Genomic DNA, 22,334 nt, shown 5'->3' on the forward strand with positions numbered 1-22,334 from the left:
TAGTGTACTCTGTACTAGCTATACTAGTCTGGACTAAGCCGTTCTAATTGGGTTATTGAACTACTGAAATGTGCACCAGCCAAAATCATTTAACATTCCAAACCTAGGAATAACTTCAGTACATCAAAATCTTGAAAAATATTTTACTGTATTTTTGACATTTTTTTCATTTTCTATCCAAAGACCAGCCAAGAAATACATACTTTTCATTCAACCTGAGTACAACTCATGTTGGGGTTGGGGGCAGGGAGGTGCTTATTAAAAAGAAAACAAGCAGAAGAATAATCTCATCCTCTTCACTCATTGTTTCTTGATGAGCCAATCAGGAAGAGGCAGTTTCTGGTTGGCCAATCAGGCAGAAGGTAACCGGTGGTAGAGCTTTCCATTCTAAAAGGTCAAAGTTCGTAGCTTCAAGACTGTTCAAGGGGCAGCAGTTTGTGTAATATCACAGTGCCTATGGCTATTCCTTTGAAACCAAAACAAAGACCACAGATGAAGCACCTGCAGAACCAGAATGTCCTCTCCTTCAGCCACCTCCTGCGCCTCCTCTTCCACTCACAGCTCGGCCCATGTGGCTTCCTGCCACTCGGCACCTCTCATATCTAATCCTCGTCACGACAGGTTATTGATGTTGGCCAGGAAGCGCTGGGCCCACCACTCCTCCAGGTCTATGGGGACAAAGTCTGCATGGTGACAAAGAGAAAGTGGCCATTAACTCCAAGGCTTTGCAATAACCAGATCATTGTCTGTTAAGACCGGGACGTTCTTCTAGACAAAGGACAGGACTATGTCACTCTTTAAGAGCCTCTGCAAGATCACTAAATGGTAAATCAATAGAATCAATTGGATAATTTGAAAATCCTCCCGTTCACTGCAACTTGAAACATTGCAGCGCTTGGCCCCCTGTTAGTCATTTGTCCGGTGACCCGGAAAGTCAACAAGAGGGGGCTGTAGGATGCAGGAGAACCTTAGGAATCTACAACCAGCAGGCTGGATCATGTAGTCAGATAATTGTTCATAGACCAGAAGGTTAAACATTTAAATGAAAGGTTGTGCCTTCTAGCTGCAGATAAGACTTCACTTTAAAGAGTGACTATTGTTAAATAGCGTAGTGGTTAGAGTTCAGGGCAACACAAATTAGGCATTAGGTTTTGTTCAGGATAGAAAAACTTTGCTGGCTACAAGCTGCAATAGCTACATTATAGTAAACCTTGTTTTCTAAAGAAATAAACCAGCCATGGAGTCAGTTTTCATTCTAGGTACTGTATAGCTATTAGCTAGCCATCTACAGTAATCTAATTTAACATGTTATACCACCTTGTTGGTTTGGATGTCAGCTGAAAATGTAATTTTCTGATTCTGATCATCTCTACGACAGCAGTAATTGGTTTCTAAATTAATGCTCTAAATGTACCGATTTCCATACTGCTATAAAAGGTATGTACAGTATATAGCACGGGCATGTCTTTAAACTCTAGCGCATGCGAACTTCACCGAGGCTCGGAAAGTGACAAGTTGGACAAGAAAAACGAACATCGATCTAGAATCCGTTCAGCCTTGTTGAGTCACAACCAATAAGAATGAGAACAGTGAAAACCTGATCCAAAAAGCTCTGTGGATTCAGGGGGGCATGAAGACGCAGATCACCCCGATGTCCTGTCGACCCACTCGTTTAATAAAGCAAACCAAAGCCCCGCTACAACCAGGAAGTGGGCCTGTGGACACTCACTCTTCATTGTGGTACTGGAGGTCTTCTCTGTGTACTGGACCGGCGCCTGTCCGCACGGCTCGTCACCGACCCGTCCGTCTCCGGCCAACCGCTGCTCCACCTCCTGCCATGCTGAGAAGGGACGGGACACACACACACTTCAGAGGTAGGGTGGTCCTGGCACTCATCTGCTTGACGTCCCTCGTGTGTACAGCCAAGTCACACGCTCACTCCTTACTTTAACGTTAGAAATAGTGAAACGGATGGAACCTCAGGCCAGGGATAAGGAACCCTGTTTATATTCTGTTTTAAATAGACGCCCTCTGTGTTATTCGACCGTGCTGAGCCAACCACGTGTTTTAGACCAGATCAGCCCAGGACAGTTGCGTCAGCCCAACTAATTGAAGAGTTTAGTGTTGATAAAGACTGGAAGTTGTGTTTTCGGTGAGTTATAACCCACCCGCACACTCTGTGTTGACTGTATACATCGATATACGGGGGCGTTGGTTGGCTTAGCGCTTAAAAGCCGTTTAATTAACCCTAACCGCTCCAGGGTTGCTGTAAATAATGGCTGATCTACTGGCTGTGACAACAATTTCCCAGTGTGCCTTAGGGTATGGGATATGCAAAAACCCCATTGACATTTATCATATGCATATCATAGGGATATAATCCAGGCACCTAATTCATTAGTATATTAATCTATTCGACAAGCTGTTGAATGTAAATGATAGCCTACACTAATAACCCCCCCCCCCCCCCCCATGTACTTATTAATACAAAAGTTAGAATTTATAAATTACAAATTTTTTTAAATATTTAAAACAATATATATTTATGAAAGCAAATCAAAAACAGAAAATCTGAGAAGTAGGTTTCATCCCTATTTCCATGACCACCAAGGTTTTCACAGTTGAATGAGTCGTTATAAATAAATAACACAGACTGACACTGTCTTGCATGCAAAACAATAGAGTTGTTTACAGTGGCAAGTGAACCCACTGAAAGGTTCTCAGCCTATACCGAAATCAATGACTAGAGGGTTGTGGCTCTGGTTATATAAAACCAGAAAAGTTGTTCTGGCCATTCATATTATTTGGAAGTGCTCCAAGAAAAGCAGAACTGTCATGCTGAACCTTTACTATTTAATCCACAAGTTATTTGCTTTGTCAGAGCTTAGTGAGCGTGTAGAATCAACAAGGCAAACTGTCAGAAGGAATGCACACTTTTACATAATTTAAATGGCCAAATCGTTTGTTTTTTGTATGAGTGTCTCTTCTCTCTCCATTTCTACCTCCACATGACACGTCTACATTTATATTTGAAGTCATTCACTTTTTGCGTGAAATGTGTTCATATACACTTAGTCTAATCTAAATGGACTAGTTCACTTGGATTACATATTCTACATGGCTAGTTTTACACAAGAAATCTAGGCTGAAGGGCTAGTCTACATGGTGAGTCCACACAGCTAGTCTTCTCTCCTTGGATGCTGTTTTTCTCCCCCATATAAAGTCTGAAGGAATGGGGGGGGCGGCATGTCAGCTGTGGCCTCGAGCCGATCCTGACCCAGAGCTGCTGGTCAACAGAGCGGGTTGACTACAATGGTGTTCCATTCAAATGATGATAACTGGATATGTTTTTAATACCTAAAATGACTTGGGGCTGTACTGCTAAAGTTCAGTGCTACAGCGTGATTGCAAATTAAAGGACACGTTCGCGAAGGCTTACGATCGCAAGTCGGCGGCTCAGTTGGAAACTACCCTTCGGTTGGTTGTGCCACCGTAACACTGCCCGTGAGCGAGCGTTGTGCTGGAGAACCACAAGGAGGAGAAAAATGCCCCCATTCATGGAGAGCTCACCTTCATACACAAATCGGACGTTCTCCTCATGGGCAGGGGTGAATCCTTCGGATGGTGGCTCTTCCTTCTGTATGGCCACTGTATGATACCCCTTCCCGTTCGGGCGATTGAACACTATTTTTGGAGCTGAAGAGCTGAGGGAAAGAGACATGCAGGTGGATAATTAGGTAAGTAGGCAGGTTCAGGAGGCAAATGGTCATTTGTGTAGACCAGAAGCGAGACTGTTTAGCTGCTATCTGCCCTCATTAAATGCCCATCATGTAAATAATCAGTTGGATCTTTAGAAGAGCTGGTCTTGCTTGAGATTATATACACACACACACACACACACACACACACACACACACACAGTATATAACAATATAAAAACAACTCACTAGACTGGCTTTTATTACCTTGCACAATCAATAAATGTCAACAATGCACCTTAAGACAATACAATGTCTAATATTACACACCTTTTTCGTAATTTTGCAGACACTTATCGACTTACATTCCCATGTGGGAATCAAACCTACAATCCTGCAGTTGTAAGTGCCGGTCTGTGCCAATTGAACAACAATGGACCAGCTCTCGAGTTCGGTACTACTGGGATGTAGAGGCAAAAACATGTTGCCATCAAAGTTACAAAAAATCATCACAATGGTAATTAAATGCAACAAATGGGCATCCCCACTTTCTCCTCAGTACGTGTTTAACCCCCAACGCCTCCCAGGTGGACAACCCAGATCAGTGCTTTCAAATTGTGCATGCCATAAATCGCCTCCAAAGCATGCGTTTTGTAATAACGCGTTTATCCACGTTGGTTCCTCTACGCATCTCTATGGATTTATCTACACCTACTTCCTTACACAACAGGGTTGCTATGGGGACAACCTCGGTCGGACAGTAGAAGTATGTGGATTGAGTCCCAGTCAATTATCCAACGCCTGATATTATGTAACAAGCTTAAATTTGGCTATTGTAATAATGCATGTTTATCCGGACTGTATTACAAAAAACACACAAGTACATAGTCAATTACAGAGCAAACTGCTTGCGCAACCAAATGCCCCATTGCTAAACTTGCTAGCAAGTAACGTTAGCAACCGTGTCCTTGTAGTGCGCAGAATGCATGTTTCACTTAGAACGCACGCGTTTCTAGTGTATGCGGTTGGATATATATAAACCGACTACATCTTAACAAATGACCAATTTGACCTGCTCGAATGACTTCAAATTGTTTCTTAGTGTTCCCGCTGCGTTTTTACAAGTAAACACATGGACGACAGGCACACCGCAGGTAGTTCGCGCTGCTAGCCAGCAAGCCTGTCAGCTAACCTTGCAAGGTCACACCGTTCAGGACGAACCTAGACAACGCTGTTATGACACAATGTAAACTATGAATTAACACAGATTCATTTTAGAGTGAAAACATGACGAAGGACGTTCTAAAGCTAATTTGCGTGAATCGTGACGTACGCGTACAGAAATCATACCAGTGGCAACATACATGATAATACTTATTAACAACGGAACGCCACACGTGCCACAGAATCTTCAGATTACTACAGTAGCTTGTTGGGAACTCTTGATATGAAGACAGGCCTAGCTAAATCAAGATATTAGTACTTACTTTGATGATAGCCAGGAAGTCAGTTTCAAGTCGTTGGTTTTGTTCTCAATTTGCTGCGTGGGACCTAGAATGAAAAGAGAATATCAATGTTAATTGACCACACGCACATGCTTGCCACTAAATGTTATGCTTTTGATCTCGATAAACCTAACCTTACACATGCGTAGCCGTAATCTATTCAATTCCAATATTACTTCCATGGTCATCGTCATAGCCAGTATTAAATGTACCGCTGTATTTACATGATTCGAAGATTGTTGATTATATATAATTAAGTAATAGGCTTACATAACTTATTATACATTATTTGCCGCTCACCTGTCCTGCGTTGTGTAACAAGTTTACTGGGACCTCTAGTAAAACCTCTAGTGTACATCATGTGAAAGCCTGTTCCACGAGAACTTCAGTGTTGCAGGCGGGGGAAAATCTTCAAACAATTCAAGAATGGTGGTCGACTCTGTAGTCCACACTGAGCAATGTCCCCTTTCGGTCTAATTCTCTTGACGCAGCCACCGTGGAAAAAAAATACAGCGGCGTAGTTTTCCCAGTCAGCTGCCCGGTGCTACGTAAGCTACTGCAAGCAACTGTCACCGAAAGAGATCTCTGTATGTCGCCTACTCCTTGTCTTGTGGTGTGACCGTCACCTCTACGTGTATGTTTGGTAAAGGAGCCTTGTGTTTCAAGGGCACAGCCGATAGGTCAACCAAGGTAAAACACGGACAATAAATTCAAATGGCTGTTGCAGAAGAGAACTACAACACGTCCACTATATAGTTACACCGGTTAAACTCAATGGAGGCAACCAAAGTAAATGAGACTACACGCATGCTGTGACAAGACCAGACCCGGCCGTCATGCCCACGTCATTACACGCCCCCAAAGAACCAGACTACTACTGACCTTTCACCCATTAACCTTAGCACGTGGAGAATCCACTTCGACAAAAGCTCAACATTTAAAATCACACGGGAAAATGTAAACACTAGGAACTGTTTTCCCGACTCACCATGAGCCATTATGCACAGGCGTTCACCATATTTGAATGAGGCAAGCCTTATGGTGGTTGTGCAACAGCCCATTTGAGCAAAATGCTTATTGTCTAGCCAAGGTATTGGTTTAAAATAGCATTGGTCAGATCAGGGGCCACCGATTTGATTGGCCCGTGGCGCAAATAGCCAGGGGGGCAGGAACACAGGTGAAACAGGAAACGGGTTAAGTACGGAAGATCATCCGCCAGGTTAGTCGGCTCAGACAAGCTTAACCAGGGTGATACTGGTACCTGGCCTTCTACCCCCCCCCGTTCACTGGGCCATGTCTGCTCTGTGTAGGTCAATGTGCGTGACTCTACGACTGTTTTTAATACTGCCCACGGGGTGACACGAAGGTGACCGACTTGACAAAAAGAGATCCACTCAAACTTGCCCAATGATTTATGACCCATATTCATATTGAGAACAATGGGTGTGTGTCACTTGCCCTCGGTATCAAAAGTCAAACTTAACTCCTCGACGTTTCTGGCCGTGTATGGGCACAGATTGAAGCTGTATGGTCGAAGCTCTGAAAAGACAGATCTAGAGGAGCCAAACACACCAAGTCCATCCATATTGCACTTTATTTTTTGTCAACCTAATAAGACCACTGCATCAGAGTTAATGCATCTTCCTGTATTTTATACATCTCAGTGGAGGAACAGTTGGATGTACATTGATTGGTCCTGACTCATACATCCCAGTTCAGAAAAACACATTATTGCATTGTGTGGGAATATAATGTTCGTATTTAGACGGAGACTTAGGCTGCAGAAGGTGTGCCCCTGAGTTGGTGTATACAGTACATTAGTGAATATTGAGTCATGATGGAGACAAGCAGGGCCTTAGGAAAGTTCTTAGAACACTTTGTCCAGGTTTTGGTTGTGTTATAGGAATAAATTATTACATTAGCCATCAATCCACACAAAATATGTTTTCAGACCATTTATTAATTAAATTGGCAGCAATCACAGCTTCAAGTCTTCTCGGGCATTCCTCTACCAGCTTTGAACACTTGAATCGGGGCTGGTTTTTTTTCCATTGTTCTCATAGATCCTGAATGGGGAGCATCAGCGAACTGCAATCTTCAGGCTCCACACAGATTCCAACGGCTTCAAGTCCATGCTTTGGCTGGGCATCTCAAGGATATTCACAGACTTGTCCCGAAGCCGTTGTCTTGGCTGTGTGCATCAGGTTACTGCCTTGTTGAAAGATGAATCTTTATCCCAGTCTGAGGTCCAGTGCGCTCTTCATAAGGTTTTCTTCAACGTCCTCTATAAATTACGCTGTTTATTCTTCCTTCAATCCTGACCAGTCTCCCAGTCACTGTCTCTAAAGAAATGTCCCAATAGCATGATGCTTACGCTACCATGCTTCACCGTAGGGAAGGTTTTCACTAGATAATGACTGGCACCTTATTCTGAACCAGATGTAGTGCTTTGTATTCAGACCTAATAGTTTGATTTTGGTCCCACCAGACAAGATGATATTTCCCCCATCGTGCTCTCACAGCCCCTCAGAAGGCATGTCATATTCCTTTTAAACAAGAGTGGCATGCATTGTAAAATCTAAGATATAGCACTGACAACTGTGTGTCTTTCTAAATAATTTCTAATGAATTAGATTTGCCACAGGTGGACTCCAATCAAGTTCTAGAGGCATCAAATGACAAAATGCATCCAAGCTCAATTTGTGGTGTAATGGCAAAGGTTTTCCATTTTCAATAAATGTAAAATAATTTTTAAAAATGGTGTAGATTGATTGCCCAAATATATATATTTAAATAAATTAAAAATGAAGTCCATAACACAACAAAAAAGTGGAGAAAGTGAAGTGTTCTGAATACTTACCGTGGGCAAACTTTCTTTACTGTTTGTTTGTGCTTGTGTCAGTTTGCGCGCTTGTGTGCGCGCATCCATCTGGCATGTTTTTCTTTATTTGAATTAAAGGGATATTTTACTCAAAACATTCTCTTACTATTTTGCTCATTAGTCTGCAGTCAAGTTTTGTAGATGGTTAATTTCTTTTCAGACAGGAACCTGTGTTTCCATGACACATTTTGCATCTTGAATGAAAGTGTTTTTGTGTTTGTGTAATAAAACCAAGGCATACAGGTTGTGTAATTCTGTGTGTGTGTGTGTGTGTGTACTTCAGTAATGAGGATCACAGTCCTCCAACAGACTGTCAGTGATGTAGTTGATATCCAGTGTCTCCTGGTAATATTGTTTCTCCACAGCTGTGTTGACAGTCCAGCCCACTAACTCCACCCCTCTCTGGGCCCAGTACTGGACATAGTCCCTGGGAATGGATGGAGAGAAGAGAGTCAGCATGCGGCTTGCTGGCCTGCGCCGTACAATATGTAACCAAGTGATTTAAACAATCAATGGAGCTTCCTACACATGCATGTAACAGCAGCTTTCATTTCTAATGGTGTTAGCTGCGGCTGTGTTGCAGCAACAACAGAAACAACACAGCTGAAACAAATAAGGCTCTAGAAAAAGAGCAAACGAACAAGCAACCTTGGTTGATTCCCGGGAACGCAGATTCTTACGTCTAAAAATAATTTGAGCTTTTGTAGGATCCCACTGCACGTTGTCTTGTTATTATGTTACCTAAACAAGGGCGCCCGTGTGTTTTTCTAAAGCGGCAGCGCGCGTCAATACCAGTTTCCCCACCAGTGCACACTGAAGTTATTCCCATCACACCGTTCTAATCCTATTTCATACATCTTCAGTGCCCGCAATCCAAACTGTCGGCCAGTGACTGTGCATTATGAGTGACTCACGGAGATATGAAGTTCTTCTGCACCAGGAAAGCCGAGACCCCGCAGAGCTTCCATAGCAGGTGATGATGAGCCCAGTCGAGAATGACGTCCAACGCCCGCATCCAGTGGTGTTTCCATGGCGACGAGAAGCGCGGCGCTCCGTCCCCGAACTGGGACAGGCTCCACGGCCGGTGGGTCAGCGCCGTGACCACGTCCGGGTCGGCCTGTCGCATCTGGGGTCAAGGTTGAGAAGTCAGGCAGTGGAACGGGTGGCTGAGGGACGAATTGACTTGGGAGTTTTAAGGGACATTCTTTTCTTTCGCTACCTTTAGTGAGACCTAAATCAAAAGCAACAGTGGGTTGTAAGTGAATTAGGTAGGGGGAGAATAATACGCCAGGGTTTGGTTACCTTGTAGATGACTTTGGGCTCGAAGGAGCACACGATGCTAGTGTTGTAAAGGATTGGATGTTTCTGATACAGCTCCTTAAAAGCTGCTGCTGCCTGAGAGAACAAGAACATACACTTTAAATATGTTACCAGAATCCCTGTGTGTGTGTGTGTGTGTGTGTACACAGATCAGCCATAACATAATGACCACCTGACTAATATTGTATAGGTCCCCCTTTTGCAGCCAAAACAGCCCTGACCCGTCAAGTCACAGACTCCACTAGACCTCTGAAGGAGTGCTGTGGTATCTGGCACCAAGACGTTAGCAGCAGATCCTTTAAGTCCTGTAAGTTGCGAGGTGGTGCCTCCATGGATCGGACTTGTTTGTCCAGCACATCCGACAGATGCACGACTGGATTGAGATCTGGGGAATTTGGAGGCCAAGTCAACAACTTGAACTTGTTGTTGTGTTCCTCAAACCATTCCTGAATTATTTTTGCTTTGTGGCAGGGTGCATTATCCTGTTGCCATGAAAGTGTGCACATGGTCTGCAACAATGCTCAGGTAGGTGGTACGTGTCAAAGTAACATTCACATGAATGGCAGGACCCAAGGTTTCCCAGCAGCATCACACTGCCTCTGCCGGCTTGCCTTCTTCCCATAGTGCATCCTGGTGCCATGTGTTCTCCAGGTAAGTGACACACATGCACCCGGCCATCCACGTGATGTAAAAGAAAACGTGATTCATCAGACCATGCCACCTTCTTCCATTGCTCCGTGGTCTAGTTCTGATGGTCATAGTAGGTGCTTTCGGAAGTGGACAGGGGTCAGCAGTTTTGGAGATGCTCTAAACCAGTCATCTAGCCATCACAATTTGGCCCTGGTCAATGTCGCTCAGATCCTTACGCTTGCCCATATTTCTGCTTCTAACACATCAGCTTTGAGGACAGAAAGTTCACTTGCTGCCTAATATATCCCACCCACTGACAGGTGCCATGATAACGAGATGATCAGTGTTATTCTCTTCACCTGTCAGTGGTCATAATGTTATGGCTGATCGGTATATATACATACATGTATATCAGTATATGTATATATGGGCGTGTTTGTGTATTTGTGTGTGTATTCCTCTATGCAGAATGTCTGGATGTACCAGCCATTGGATAACTGCTCCATTGTCTGAACTAAAGCAGAATACTGCCTAAAAACAAAAGGCCAGGATGCTAACATACCATGACTGTTCTGAAAGTGTAGCGAACTGTAAGGATAAATAGAAAGGCTCCCGATTGGCCGCACCTCGTCTGGGTGACCTTTGACATCGAAGTAGATGGTGAGCTGCAGTTTGATGCATTCCTCCACAGCATCCAACAGCATGGGTATCTTCTCTCCCTGGAACCTGTCACTGTGGAACCCACACAACATGAAAACATATAAGACCAGGGGGTCGACAGCCTTTATGACTAGAATAATTTCTATTCATTTTTAAATATACACTGCAAAAGTATTCAACCCCTTGACCAATTCTCTAATTTCACAGTAAGAAATGGTACATTGTTCTTATTGATATATTTTTTTTAAAACACTCCAACCCAGTTATTGTAAGGTGTCATTGGATTTATGTTCTACAGTATAAAAAAGAAAAACAGACCTATTCTTGCATAACTATTCAACCCCTACAAATTAATATTTGGTGAAGGCACTTTTTCCGAATCCATAAAAGTATTTTGGTAAGTATGCACCATCAAAGCCCATTCTTCTTGGTAGATTTGCTCCAGGTTGTTCATGTTGGTTGGACGCTTGCAGCCCACATATTTGTTTCTTTACTTAATATATATCACACTAAAATGTTCCAGTCATTAGCTTTGCTGCTGTAGTCACATACATTCGTGCAGCAGTTAGCTAGTGTTTGCATTAGTTCGTCACTGGGATTAAACACAGACACATTTCTGACTCCTGCCATACTGTTTCACTGAATCACTTCTTCAGTCAATCCCATCCCTTTGCTCACCTAAGGCGGTGCTTGGCAGCAGCGTCCAGCTTGCTCAGCTCTGAAAAGCTCAGCTGTGCAAGTGGTCCTGACCCGTTGGTGGTTCTGTCTACAGTTTCATCATGCATCAGGATCGGGACCCCATCTGAGGTAAACTCCAGGTCCAATTCCACACCCGTCGCCCCGTTCTTATGGGCCTACAAACAGGGAGGACGTATAGGGAAAACATGTATAGAGTGAGAGAAAATATCTATACAGTACCAGTTAAATGTTTGGAAACCTACTCATTCAACTGTATTTCTTTATTTATTTTCCACATTGCAGAATAACAGAGCCAACACCAAAACTATGAAATGACACAATTGGAATTATTAGTAACCAAAATAGTCTTAAATATATCAAAATACATTTCCTTTTGTAGATTATAGTAGCTTTGCACACTCTGCATTCTCTCAAAAAGCTTGTACTGTTTGGGTCTGGACATGATTGTCCGGGTTAGTGCTGTGAACACTTGAATATATATGCGGATTGTAGGCTAGACGTTTAACTATACGTTTCTCGATATCAGGCTTATCCATTATAGGGCAATCCATTGTCTCTCAAGCGATATGGACTTCCTACCTTACCTCCCGGATAGCAGCTATGGTGTTCTCAGGCGCATCGTGCCCTCCGCCTCGGTGAGCAACGATGGACACCCCACCAGCCGCAGCGTTCTTGGTGGGCCGAAGAACCTGTCTTGCCCGCATGGACGGGACTTGTGGAAACCGGAACAAAATCAGAAAGGCGTACAGACAGGCTGTGAGGGCGGTGGACCATATCGGGCTCCGGGTCCCAAGGAGTGTGCCCACAAACACGACCGAGAAAAGGGTGAGTTCGTCTCCGACTTGCAGCATATTTGAACTGCCTACGGCTTATTTTCTTAAATAAATGTTATCATTTATGTGGCTAAACAAAGAAATGTATGTATATGGTAGGCTACATACAGTGGAACTGCCGCACTACTACTGTACCTAATCTTGGTTAGGGAAGCGACTGAGGATCCAGTCCCTTTTGACTTTATCTTTCCTGTCTCCACCATAGACTGTAAATATCATAGACTGGTAAATATAAGGTCTCCACCCGGGAAAGACGTTATTTCACAATGTATTAGCAATTTCTATGGAACGCCAAAGGGGTCAGAATTAATGCGTTCAGAACGCGATTGTTTAGCGCCTACGGCTGTTAAACAAGCGCCCGCGCCTGGATTAATATAACTTCCTCCTCAGAGGCGGAGCTTTAATGGGTGCAATGGGTGCACGGCACCCATGGCAGCCAATCACAGGGGCACCCAAGAAGTTTATCTTATGGAAGAAAAAATTACAGCAAACATAAAAAAATATACATGATGATTAATTTGCTACATACTATTTAGTTGACATTTAAGTGATGAACATCTTCATTTTTTATGATTCAATAATTCATTGAATGATCGACTAATCTGGTGTGACCGTGAAGTGTAGCCAGCGTTGACAGAAAATACAGTTTCCCGAATAATTGGGATATTTTTAATGACAGTGTGCGTTTTTTATGAGGAATTTTGTCGGCTCGTTAGCGAAGGATCTGAACAGTGGTTAATTAAGTAACGAAACATAAAAATGGAACGTAGATATGTCTGCCACTCAAAGGAAAGAAAAGCAATACAATCAAAAAATAATGAAATGTGCCCTTGAGAAACGTCTTTAGTTAAGTTGTTGAGCAGCATAAGCAAAAGACAATGGATGAATCTGATGTTACAATGACAGGAGCAGCATCGCAGTTAATAGCGAAAGGGGATTACAGTTATGATCCAGGTCCATAAGCAGCTAGCAGTGAAGTTTTGTAACTGCAGGTACGTTGTGTTGCAGCCTAATAACAAGCTCCTGTTCTTCATGGTACGTGAAACGTGCGTACATTTTTGGGAGAATAGTACTAAATATTTATATTATCTGCCTATCTTTTAGTTGGGAAATCAGGTGGGGGTGGGGTATGGATTTGGCACCCATGGTGCTAACTTTAGTTGTTATAAAAGGACAACTGTATGCTTTTGTTAGTCCTCAGAATGTAAGTACAGAGTGATAGTACACCAACATCATGGTTTACCTACATCTTTCGTTTGTTAGAAGTGTATGTACTTTTTATTTGGCAAGTATTGGTCGCCACTTGTCAGCCTTTCTTCACACATCCAATCAGAGATAGAATTATATCTACTGCACAACACTCAGTGCACATCTGGCTTTCACAGGTTATTTGAGAAGGGTTCCTTAAGATGCTTTTAGTTTAAAACAAACTGGAATGTTGGATCATTTTATCAGGAGTAACCCTTAATATAATGTGTTTGTATTTCTCTTTGTTTCTCTCTTACTGTAGCTTGTGTCAATGTCCCCTCACAATGTCCTTCAATGTCCCTCACACTAAACCTCAAGGAAATACTTCAGTTCCTTTGCACTATTTTTAGAATGACATTCCCTAATATTCAAAGTGTTAAATTTCCTAATGCATGAACCATACTGTAGGGATCTTTGCTGACTTCTACACTACCTGAATGTGTGTTCTTACCATTGATTTGATACTGTTACTTAACTGCACAAAAAAGATCCATCAATCATGTGACATTACCCTGCTTCTCTGTCCTTTTTTCAGTTTACATGTTTTAACAACAATCCTCTTTGCCACCACTACCAAATTATGGCCCGTCATTGAACTCCTAACATTATCTGTCTCCAACTCATCAGGAACTAAGGATTATTTCTCAGAGAGGAGACCATAACACAAAATATACTGTATAGTTATTAATATTGCTTTTATTATTATCATTATATTTTTTGTTATGAACCATGGCTTTGTTTGACATCACGTTTTTAAAGAAAACATGGGTGAGCAGGCAAAACACATTTATTTTATTTCTTAGGTGTTTCATATTCAACTGTAGGTTATAACAGAATGGCACCATCATAAAACAAAACATGTCAATAAAGAAAAAAAGGAAATTACCCCTTTTCAAAGTCTGCATACCCCTTTAGCATCAATGATAGCGTGCAGTCTTTTGTAATAGTTTTCTATGAGGCCCTGAATTCTTGCAGGCGGTATAGCTGTGCATTCATCTTGGAAAAATGCTTCCAGGTCATGCAAAGTCTCTGGTCGTCTTGCATGAACCACATGTTTGAGATCTCCCACGAGTGGCTCAATGATATTAAGGACAGGAGACTGTGATGGCCACTTCAGAACCTTCAACTTTTTCAATACTAATTGCTATTTAAAAAGCCACAGGTGTGGGATATAACCCTTTAATTGCCATTTCATCCTGTGTGTGTCATGTTTTGTGTCAGTAACAAGGCCACACATTCAAGGGTATGTCTTTTGATCAGGGCCCTTTGGGTGATTTCTGTTATCATAATGATTTAAAAAGGAGCCAAACAACTATGTGATAATAAATGGCTTCATATTATCACTATCCTTAAATAAAATAAAAAATGTTTGCATGATCAGTCATATTTTCAAAATCAATGTCAAAAAAGCACAATTTAGGGTTAGATTAGGGTTAGATTAGGGTTGCCACCTTCAATGTGGAAAAATAAGGGCCTCCTTGCCAGCGGCCCCAAACCCGGGGGACACAAATGAAGCGGGGTCTGGGGGTCCTCCTCAATGAGAGTGTCAGATGCCTCATTCCCTGCATTCTGCTGAATTTCTATGCATCAATTTGTTTGCATAGAAATGCATTGTATGCATTTCTGTTCATCATTTTCGAAGTCGTCTGCTCTGTGAACATGAATGTAATGGAAATAGAGTAAATAAGAGTACAGACCAGTTGCATCAATTATATTAAGGATTAAAACATCAGATCATAGACATGGGCAAGATGTTTGGTCTTTCAGAATAAACTATTTGGAAGAAGGAAGAGCCCACCCTCCAGGAAGGATGATGTAGCCTAGTTTTGTCTGTTGCTGCTCCCATGCTCTGGAATTGTCTCCCATCCCACATTAAGTCCCGTTCCACCACTGACAATTTTAAATCAAATTTAAATACACAATTTTTCAGTCCACTCTTTACTTATTTTTACCCTCCTCTTACTGTGTTTTAATCTGTTGTTGGTTTTATTCGATTTCTCTTAACTTCTTATTGATTTGCTTTTACGTCATTTTAGTTGTCTTAAGTGTTTTCCATTTTAGTCTTGCTCTATATGTATTATATGTACTATTGTATTCTGTTATGTATGGTTGCCTTTTATGTATTATTTACCTTAATCATGTATACAGACCCTGTGGCACAGGGGCATTGCCTCCCAGCAAGCATTACCCAAAAAATTGTTTGGGTAATGCTTACCAATACTGTACTTCACTAATAACTGTTGGGAATGTAGGCTAGCTCTCTTGCCTTCATCTGCAAATGCGATCGGATCGAAGATGTGCTTTAAGTAATGTGATCACTAAGCTACAAAGAATGTGTACCTACAGCAGTTACTAAAGCTTTCAAATTTGATTGACAGCTCTGTATTTTGCTTGTATATAGGCATACAGCCATGCATGCAACGAATATTTGCTTTCCGTCCATCGTGCTTTAGCTACTATTCTGTGTTGATAAGTAGGAAAAATGTGGCCGTCCATGGCAATCCAAAGCCCGTCCAAAACGTTTGTTCTAGCGCCTGCACGTATACCTGTTTTGAGGCACATGTTAATCCATCTGCCTCGACTGTAAAGCACTTTGTGTCAACTGCTATTGTTTATAAATGTGCAATATAAATAAAATGTATTACACTTTCCACCAAGTGGGATATTGGTTAAATTTCCCTCACACATATACACACAGCTCGTGCGTGCGGAGGGTCATATCTTCTGCTTACTGAACACACAACTTGTGTATCTGGGACAACCGCACTGCTGATGTTACCGTGCGTGAGTTCTCCGTAACCACGGCAACGATTACGTTCAGTGACAGACAACTCGCCTGTCATTCTGATTAAATACTTCTCCGCTGTTTCATGAAACTATTTTGGTTTTATTATTTTTCGTGTCAATCTAAACTTGACGTAGGGTGTGCATGAAAAAAATCGCAACTTTGATTCTGTAAAGGACAGTGCATTTTATTTTTCAATACGGGTCGATCTCGTATTATACGGGAAAAAACTTTTTTTTTTTGTCTATGAATATTAATGTCCTGCACCGACATAATTTACTTTATCGTCAGTCGTGCTGTGCCCACAAGAGGGCAGAATGACGCTTTGGCAGGTTTGGAAGTGGATTTTTAAAATCTTTACTTCCTGTGTCAAAGAGCAATTTCTTTCCTTGTCTCTGTCTAGCCCGGACTAGCTACATATAAAAGTGTATTTTTTTTACCTGTACGTGTGATGTTTTCTCGAAAGGTTTAGCTATACAAGCTAGCTAACATGGTAAGATGTCTACATTTATTTAAATTAATGTTAAAGAAATTGTCTCGTTGTGAATATAGTTCATGGATATCTGTCTGACTTACAGTATAGTAGCTGGTTTGCTAGTGAGCTTGGATAGAATAGGTTGTATGAATGATAGGCAACCACTGTAAATAGTGTTCTCTATTGTATGCATTCTTGCTGTCTAACCATTTTGTAGTTAAGTAGGATTTAGACGTCACCAAAAGTAGGAGCTGCTCTTCCTGGGGTCCATATAAAACATAAAACCCATCTCCTTGTCTCCATCTCACAGTATAGGTCAAGAACACACCTGCCTCGGTTGTCTTTCCAGGCTCTGGCTCACTGCAGAGGATACAGTTTGCTGAGAAGATCCTCATGCCAGAATCTCTGTATCCCACAACCCCATAGACCTAGTACACCAGATCCAAGATGGATGCCTAGTATTAAACACAGCAACCCAGCGCTCCTATCACCTACACTCATCACTCTAGCCAGGTGCTCTTACCTATCAACACAAAAATATAACCTCATCTACTCACTACCTCACATGAAAATCCTCAGGACGGTGTCCAGACTCAAACTGCTCCAAACCGGAATTACGATGGTCGTGCTCCCTCCCGTGTTCTACATGTATCTCCATGGAGATGCTTCTTACTTCCTGGTTACTTACAGCACTGGGATTGCGGCATTTGCTGCCGTCATGTTATACACTGCTAGTTACTACCTGAGACGCGTCATTGGGAAGATGTACCTGGACGAGTCACAGACTATGCTAAAAGTGTCTCACATGACGTTCTGGGGACGTCGTAAGGACGAGTACCTTCAAGTGACGGATGTGATGACTCTTGGGGATACGGGGGACTCTGCGGTCGAACCCATACTGAAGCTGAAGAGATATAGTAGCTCAGAAACGCTGTATTTTTCCATAAAATTGGGACGTGTGGTGGACAGGCAAGCTTTTGAGAAAGTGTTTGGGACTTTGATTTGATGATGTTTTGATGAGGGTTGGTGCTGTGAATTGTTTATCTGCTCAGAGAACCACCAGATTATTTAAGTAAAACATTGCAAGTGGGCTTGGAGCCCTCCCCTAGATCTGCCTTGTGAGCTCCTCTTCCAGGATGTTGCTGGACATACATTGCAGCTTGAAGGAATTATGTGTAGTTAGTGTTGCAATAATACGATTCTAATGCTACCTTATTAATATTTAGATGTTTGACATGCTTTTCTATACATTCATCAAAAGGAGAGGCAGTTCTGAAAAGGTTCGCTGTAATGTGAATGGACTTATGCTGATCGAAGAATGGTCTCATTAAGTCTGCCAACAGTCTGACTGTCCAGTAGAGGGCAGTATAGTCAGGGATATAAGTATGTATTTCTTATGGCTCCAAAAGTAGGGCCCATATTTGCAATGAGTTGGAGTGATGTCTGATCAGTTTTGTCATTTAGATCATATGGAATAAAATCATCTGAGTTCAGTACGACAACTACGAAAACATCTCTATATATATATATATATATATATACACACACACAACCTCTGAACTCTCTACAACAGTTTATTTAAAAAATGTAGACTTTCACCTAGAACCTAAACCAAGTGTTTTTCCGGCCCTCAGTCATATACATTTAACAGATCTAAATGTCAGTTGTCTGTAAGCCTGACGTTGACAACTCATCCTTCAATTCAACCAGGCTCCAAAAAATTTCCCAGAGTGCTTATCTGCAAACTGCCTCTATCATTCATTCTATTTTTGATTTGACGGATAGACAGTGGGAAAGGTAGGCAGGGAGGATGCTGGGAACCTAGTCGGTCCTAATCAAACCCAAGCTGAAGTAGTGAATGTTCACCACAGCTAAGAGCCCTCCTACAGTACGACGCGTCCCTGCCGGCGTACTGCGCTTAGCGTTGGTGTATTGGCAGTACCGTCTCTCTGTGGACGTCATGTGGTCTGGGTGGTCAAGTGACCTGGGCCAGCGAATCACAGCTGCAGCAAAACCTGTCTCTTACCACTTTCCTGTGTGCAATAAAGCACATAAATGCCTGAAAAAATATATAGTAATCCCTGTCTGCACTCCAAATGGCACCCGAAGGCCTTCTGCATAGGGACCTGTCAAAACCAGGGCGCTACAAAGGGTTTAGGGTGGTGTTTTAGGGTGCACGCTCTGGCAGCGTCAGGGGCCGTTTCAAGGGGCCGAGGAGCATCTGAAAAGGGCCCCCCCGAGTCCCTTCACAGGACCGGGTATGGGGAAAACCCCACTTTTAATTGTTGCTCCCTCCTGCGAAGCTCATTGGCTTGTGTCGGTTCTGTCATTGTTATTAAAGGGGACACGCTTCCTGTGATCAACAGTATTACATTGACCTCAACTCCCGTGGGCCAGGCCTGAGCCATTTCACATTGAAGGCCTCTTCCTGTGTCCGTTAATGTATCAGTCCCCTTTTCAGGCTCGGATGAAACAATGTGAACAATACGTGTGGCATTATCTGAGAGCAGACACACATCGTAGCCAGAAATACGTCTGACTCCTGTAGTTCCTGTCCCCCTGGGGATGTCTATCAAAATGGCAGCTGTGGTCCGAGGTGCCAACACAGTCCTGTATCACTTCCTCGAGGCCGAACAGATTCCATGTCCAAAATGCCACCCGTGTCCTCTGTAGTCGACTGTTTTGGACCAGAGTCCATAGGGGCTCAGGACCAAAATAGTCCACTGCATAGGGAACAGCATGCCTTTTAGAACGCAGCCCGATCCCATGTGGAGCCTGTGATGTCATGCTTCATACATCTACCCGCTGTTCAAGACGCTGAGATTCCAGTGTGGTCATGCAGGTATTTGGTCCATCACAGCATTGTTTACTGTAAAGACCCCTGATTGTTTTTGGCTCAGTAATTTGTGTCTTTATTAGACAAAAGGGAAACCTTCCTGTCTGTGTAGGATTTCCTCTGGTTTTCTGCAGTAAGAAGGCCTTGTTCTGAGGCCCAAATGGTACCCTATTCCCTACATTTTACACCAGTGTTGGTCCGAAGTAGTTCACTGGGTATAGGGTGATGGGGGCGCAATTTGGGACATCCAGTTAACCTGGCTAAAATAAACCACTGGTGTATCTATTGTTTGTAGGAATTCAGATGGGGTTTGGTAAATTAATGTGTATTTATATACGACAACAACAACAACATCATCATGAACAATATCATCGTCATCATCAGCAGTCCTTTGAACGTCGGTTTGGCAGGAGGAAGGTGTTTCATCTATGACACATGTCAAGTCTTAATGTCAGGTGACATAATGAGGAACGTCTCCCCGTGGTTTCCTAAGAAACTGTGTAAGCTCAAAACATATGTGTCTGTACAGCGCAGGAGACGACAGGTCATTCTAGCTTAGTGTACATCTAAGTTACAGAATTAACAAGGACAGACAAACTGTGTGTACATGTGTTTTTTGATAGTCCGTTTTGTTACACCGGTTATGTATTCATAAAATGGCACAAACAAACCACAAACACAATTGGCGTTAACGCAAAATAACAAAGACTTACTTCATAGCTCTTAAGGATGTACGGCAACACGTTAATGAAAATAAAAACTCAGTTGACATGCACCAGTCCCCTCAGTGTTACTTTAACGGCCTGATAATATGCCGCAGCCATGCTTGCTGAGCTGTTAATTTCTACAAGGAGGTGATAATGTGCTCCGCTCAGAAACACACAAGGAGGTCTTGTCTAACAGCCCAGTGCTCCCAGTAGCAAATATACTGCACATGTCTTTCCTGTATCAAAGTAATGTACGACACTGTCCCCAGTGCATCACTACACGGTGATGCACTGCTCTCATCGTGTATGTGGCGGCCCGCGCAGCCACCCGTCGGCCGTCACCAGCCCCAGGCTCCTCCGAACAAATTTACAACCAGTGACAGTCAGCTGCCCCCTGGCCCGCCGGGTTCAGGGGAAACACTGGCGGTCCCAGGTCATAAATCCTCCGGCAGTTCTAGTCGCTGTGCACAGTGTCTGTGCGCGCGTATATGTACAGTTCATGTATGTTTGTACAGTGTGTGTGTGTGTGTGTGTGGGATTGGGCGTACGTGTACAGTGTGTGTGCGCGTGTGTGTGCGTTCGCGCCTCAGCCTTGTGAGTTATAATTAGAAACACCCCTTACTCACCACGGCACTAAGGAAGTGACCCGTTATGTTCTATGTGGTGTGGTGGAGGGTTACACGACACTAACAAAAGGAGGAAAGGCAGGCATGCCGTCTGGCTAATCCACCGACTGGCTCACCTCGTTAGCATGTACAGGTGTATGAATAGAAAGAGTGAGCAATAGAACACAAGTCATTATTCCATGATCTGGTTGTAGCAGTCATACAGTCAAGAGTGGAATTCTCGATTCCCCAAAACAGCTCATTACCTTGGCGACGGGAGAATTCTAAATGGTTCAAAAATTCATGAGAATCCTGTCGTCTGCCAAATTCCAGGTACAGTTCATATGAATTAGGTTATAGTGAGCTTGTGCTCCATCACGAACACAGTCCATTTCACATGTTTGATGATGTTCGGCCTATAGAATTTCTGTTCATTTATCCATATGACTTTGTTTTATGGGGTAGAGAAAGTTCACTCCTTCAGTATAATATACTAATGAGGGTGGATCCTATTCTGCTGAGGTCGGCAAAGTAGAATATGTACTCCATTCACCCTGTATTCGTTCACTGACCCCCATCGACAAATGACAATAATGTATCTAATCACGTCCTTCGAATTGTGAAACACATGGGGCCCAGGGCCAACTGAGGGGCTAGCGGTTAGAGCCTCTGACCAGTAATCTGAAAGGTTTCCGAGATCGAATCCCTGAGTCGGCAAGGTGAAAAATCTGTTGTTCTGTCCCCGAGCAAGGCAGTTAAGGCCTTACAGCTCTCAGGTTGGTGTTGTAAGGGAGAATGTCTGACCCATAGAACAATGGCCCAGCTGAATGCAGATGGATGCTTCATGCAGGCTGTTCACACATGATCGTTTGGTCCCACAGGCACTCCAGCTAATACGGCTAAAATGATAGCTGTCCCGCAAATATCGTGTTGCAATTTTTGATTTAGGTTCACAAACCTCTTAGGGTAATGTGGTATGACACCAATCGGTTGTTTTAGGTGCAAAGATCTGGCCTTTAAATGCCCTTTCATCATCAACAACAGATTTTTAAAAGACAGATTAAACATTAAGAGAGCAGATTATTGCTACAACCTATTATTTTTGACCAAAATGGGGAGAACAGCCAGCAATATTTTGAACTTTCTGGAACATACCCTTAACATTCTCCCAAAGGCATTATGACACTTCCCGGACTAAAACATTAAGGTATGAATCACAATAAATGTTTTGGATGGAATGGAAGTTGAACGAACTACAAAGCCTGAAAAATCGCCTTGAAATGACAAGGAAAACAATTACAGACAAACTTAAGCAAGCCATATTCTCTGCCATCAGCACTGATAACCTTGACATATTTGAAGTACAGGCCATAGTTTCATATAAATCTCCCGTGTTTCCAGTTTTTCGCGGGGCAGCCACATTATTTAACGCCAACTTAAGATTCCTGGGTC

The 22,334-nt window shown here is 42.8% G+C and overlaps 3 protein-coding genes across 6 annotated transcripts; 1 reads left to right on the plus strand and 2 right to left on the minus strand.

Annotated features, from left to right (window-relative positions):
* Window positions 1–268: 268 nt before the first annotated feature.
* mcrip2 (MAPK regulated corepressor interacting protein 2) lies at window positions 269–6,474 on the minus strand. 3 transcript variants are annotated; one of them, XM_034294335.1, is made up of 5 exons: window positions 6,192–6,474; window positions 5,186–5,249; window positions 3,571–3,704; window positions 1,730–1,840; window positions 269–668 (listed from the first exon to the last, which is right to left on the minus strand). In XM_034294335.1, exons 1-5 carry the CDS (start codon window positions 6,262–6,264, stop codon window positions 613–615), a joined length of 438 nt encoding a protein of 145 aa, XP_034150226.1. In that variant the 5' UTR covers window positions 6,265–6,474; the 3' UTR covers window positions 269–612. The 3 variants fall into 3 exon arrangements, with proteins under 3 accessions (XP_034150226.1, XP_034150225.1, XP_010871045.1); XM_034294334.1 differs by having other exon boundaries at window positions 269–683; window positions 6,192–6,216; XM_010872743.4 differs by lacking the exon at window positions 6,192–6,474 and adding an exon at window positions 5,504–6,182 and having other exon boundaries at window positions 269–683.
* Window positions 6,475–6,779: 305 nt separating this feature from the next.
* gde1 (glycerophosphodiester phosphodiesterase 1) lies at window positions 6,780–12,578 on the minus strand. Of its 2 annotated transcripts, none has more exons than XM_010872747.5 (6): window positions 11,978–12,578; window positions 11,373–11,548; window positions 10,661–10,766; window positions 9,387–9,479; window positions 8,999–9,250; window positions 6,780–8,511 (listed from the first exon to the last, which is right to left on the minus strand). In XM_010872747.5, the coding sequence occupies exons 1-6, from the start codon at window positions 12,242–12,244 to the stop codon at window positions 8,398–8,400; spliced, it is 1,008 nt and encodes a 335-aa protein (XP_010871049.3). In that variant the 5' UTR covers window positions 12,245–12,578; the 3' UTR covers window positions 6,780–8,397. The 2 variants fall into 2 exon arrangements, with proteins under 2 accessions (XP_010871049.3, XP_010871050.3); XM_010872748.5 differs by having other exon boundaries at window positions 8,999–9,210; window positions 11,978–12,577.
* Window positions 12,579–16,574: 3,996 nt separating this feature from the next.
* tmem186 (transmembrane protein 186) lies at window positions 16,575–18,236 on the plus strand. Its single transcript, XM_010872746.4, has 2 exons — window positions 16,575–16,752; window positions 17,045–18,236. Exons 1-2 carry the CDS (start codon window positions 16,750–16,752, stop codon window positions 17,738–17,740), a joined length of 699 nt encoding a protein of 232 aa, XP_010871048.2. The 5' UTR covers window positions 16,575–16,749; the 3' UTR covers window positions 17,741–18,236.
* The last annotated feature ends 4,098 nt before the right edge of the window (window positions 18,237–22,334 follow it).

The sequence above is a fragment of the Esox lucius genome, chromosome 9 (genome assembly GCF_011004845.1).
Source record: "Esox lucius isolate fEsoLuc1 chromosome 9, fEsoLuc1.pri, whole genome shotgun sequence".
NCBI classification, from domain to species: domain Eukaryota; kingdom Metazoa; phylum Chordata; class Actinopteri; order Esociformes; family Esocidae; genus Esox; species Esox lucius.

What these genes read in the sequence shown, in the direction of transcription:
- mcrip2 (XM_010872743.4), bottom strand. Translation starts at nt 5,564, where the DNA reads ATGATGTACACTAGAGGTTTTACTAGAGGTCCCAGTAAACTTGTTACA. An exon ending in ACTTCCTGGCTATCATCAAA is followed by an intron (nt 3,705 to 5,185) that starts GTAAGTACTAAT and finishes TCTTTCCCTCAG; the next exon opens with CTCTTCAGCTCCAAAAATAG. An exon ending in CGTCCGATTTGTGTATGAAG is followed by an intron (nt 1,841 to 3,570) that starts GTGAGCTCTCCA and finishes GTCCCTTCTCAG; the next exon opens with CATGGCAGGAGGTGGAGCAG.
- gde1 (XM_010872747.5), bottom strand. Translation starts at nt 12,244, where the DNA reads ATGCTGCAAGTCGGAGACGAACTCACCCTTTTCTCGGTCGTGTTTGTG. An exon ending in TCAAAGGTCACCCAGACGAG is followed by an intron (nt 9,480 to 10,660) that starts GTGCGGCCAATC and finishes TTGTTCTCTCAG; the next exon opens with GCAGCAGCAGCTTTTAAGGA. An exon ending in AGCCCAAAGTCATCTACAAG is followed by an intron (nt 9,251 to 9,386) that starts GTAACCAAACCC and finishes TTCGTCCCTCAG; the next exon opens with CCACCCGTTCCACTGCCTGA.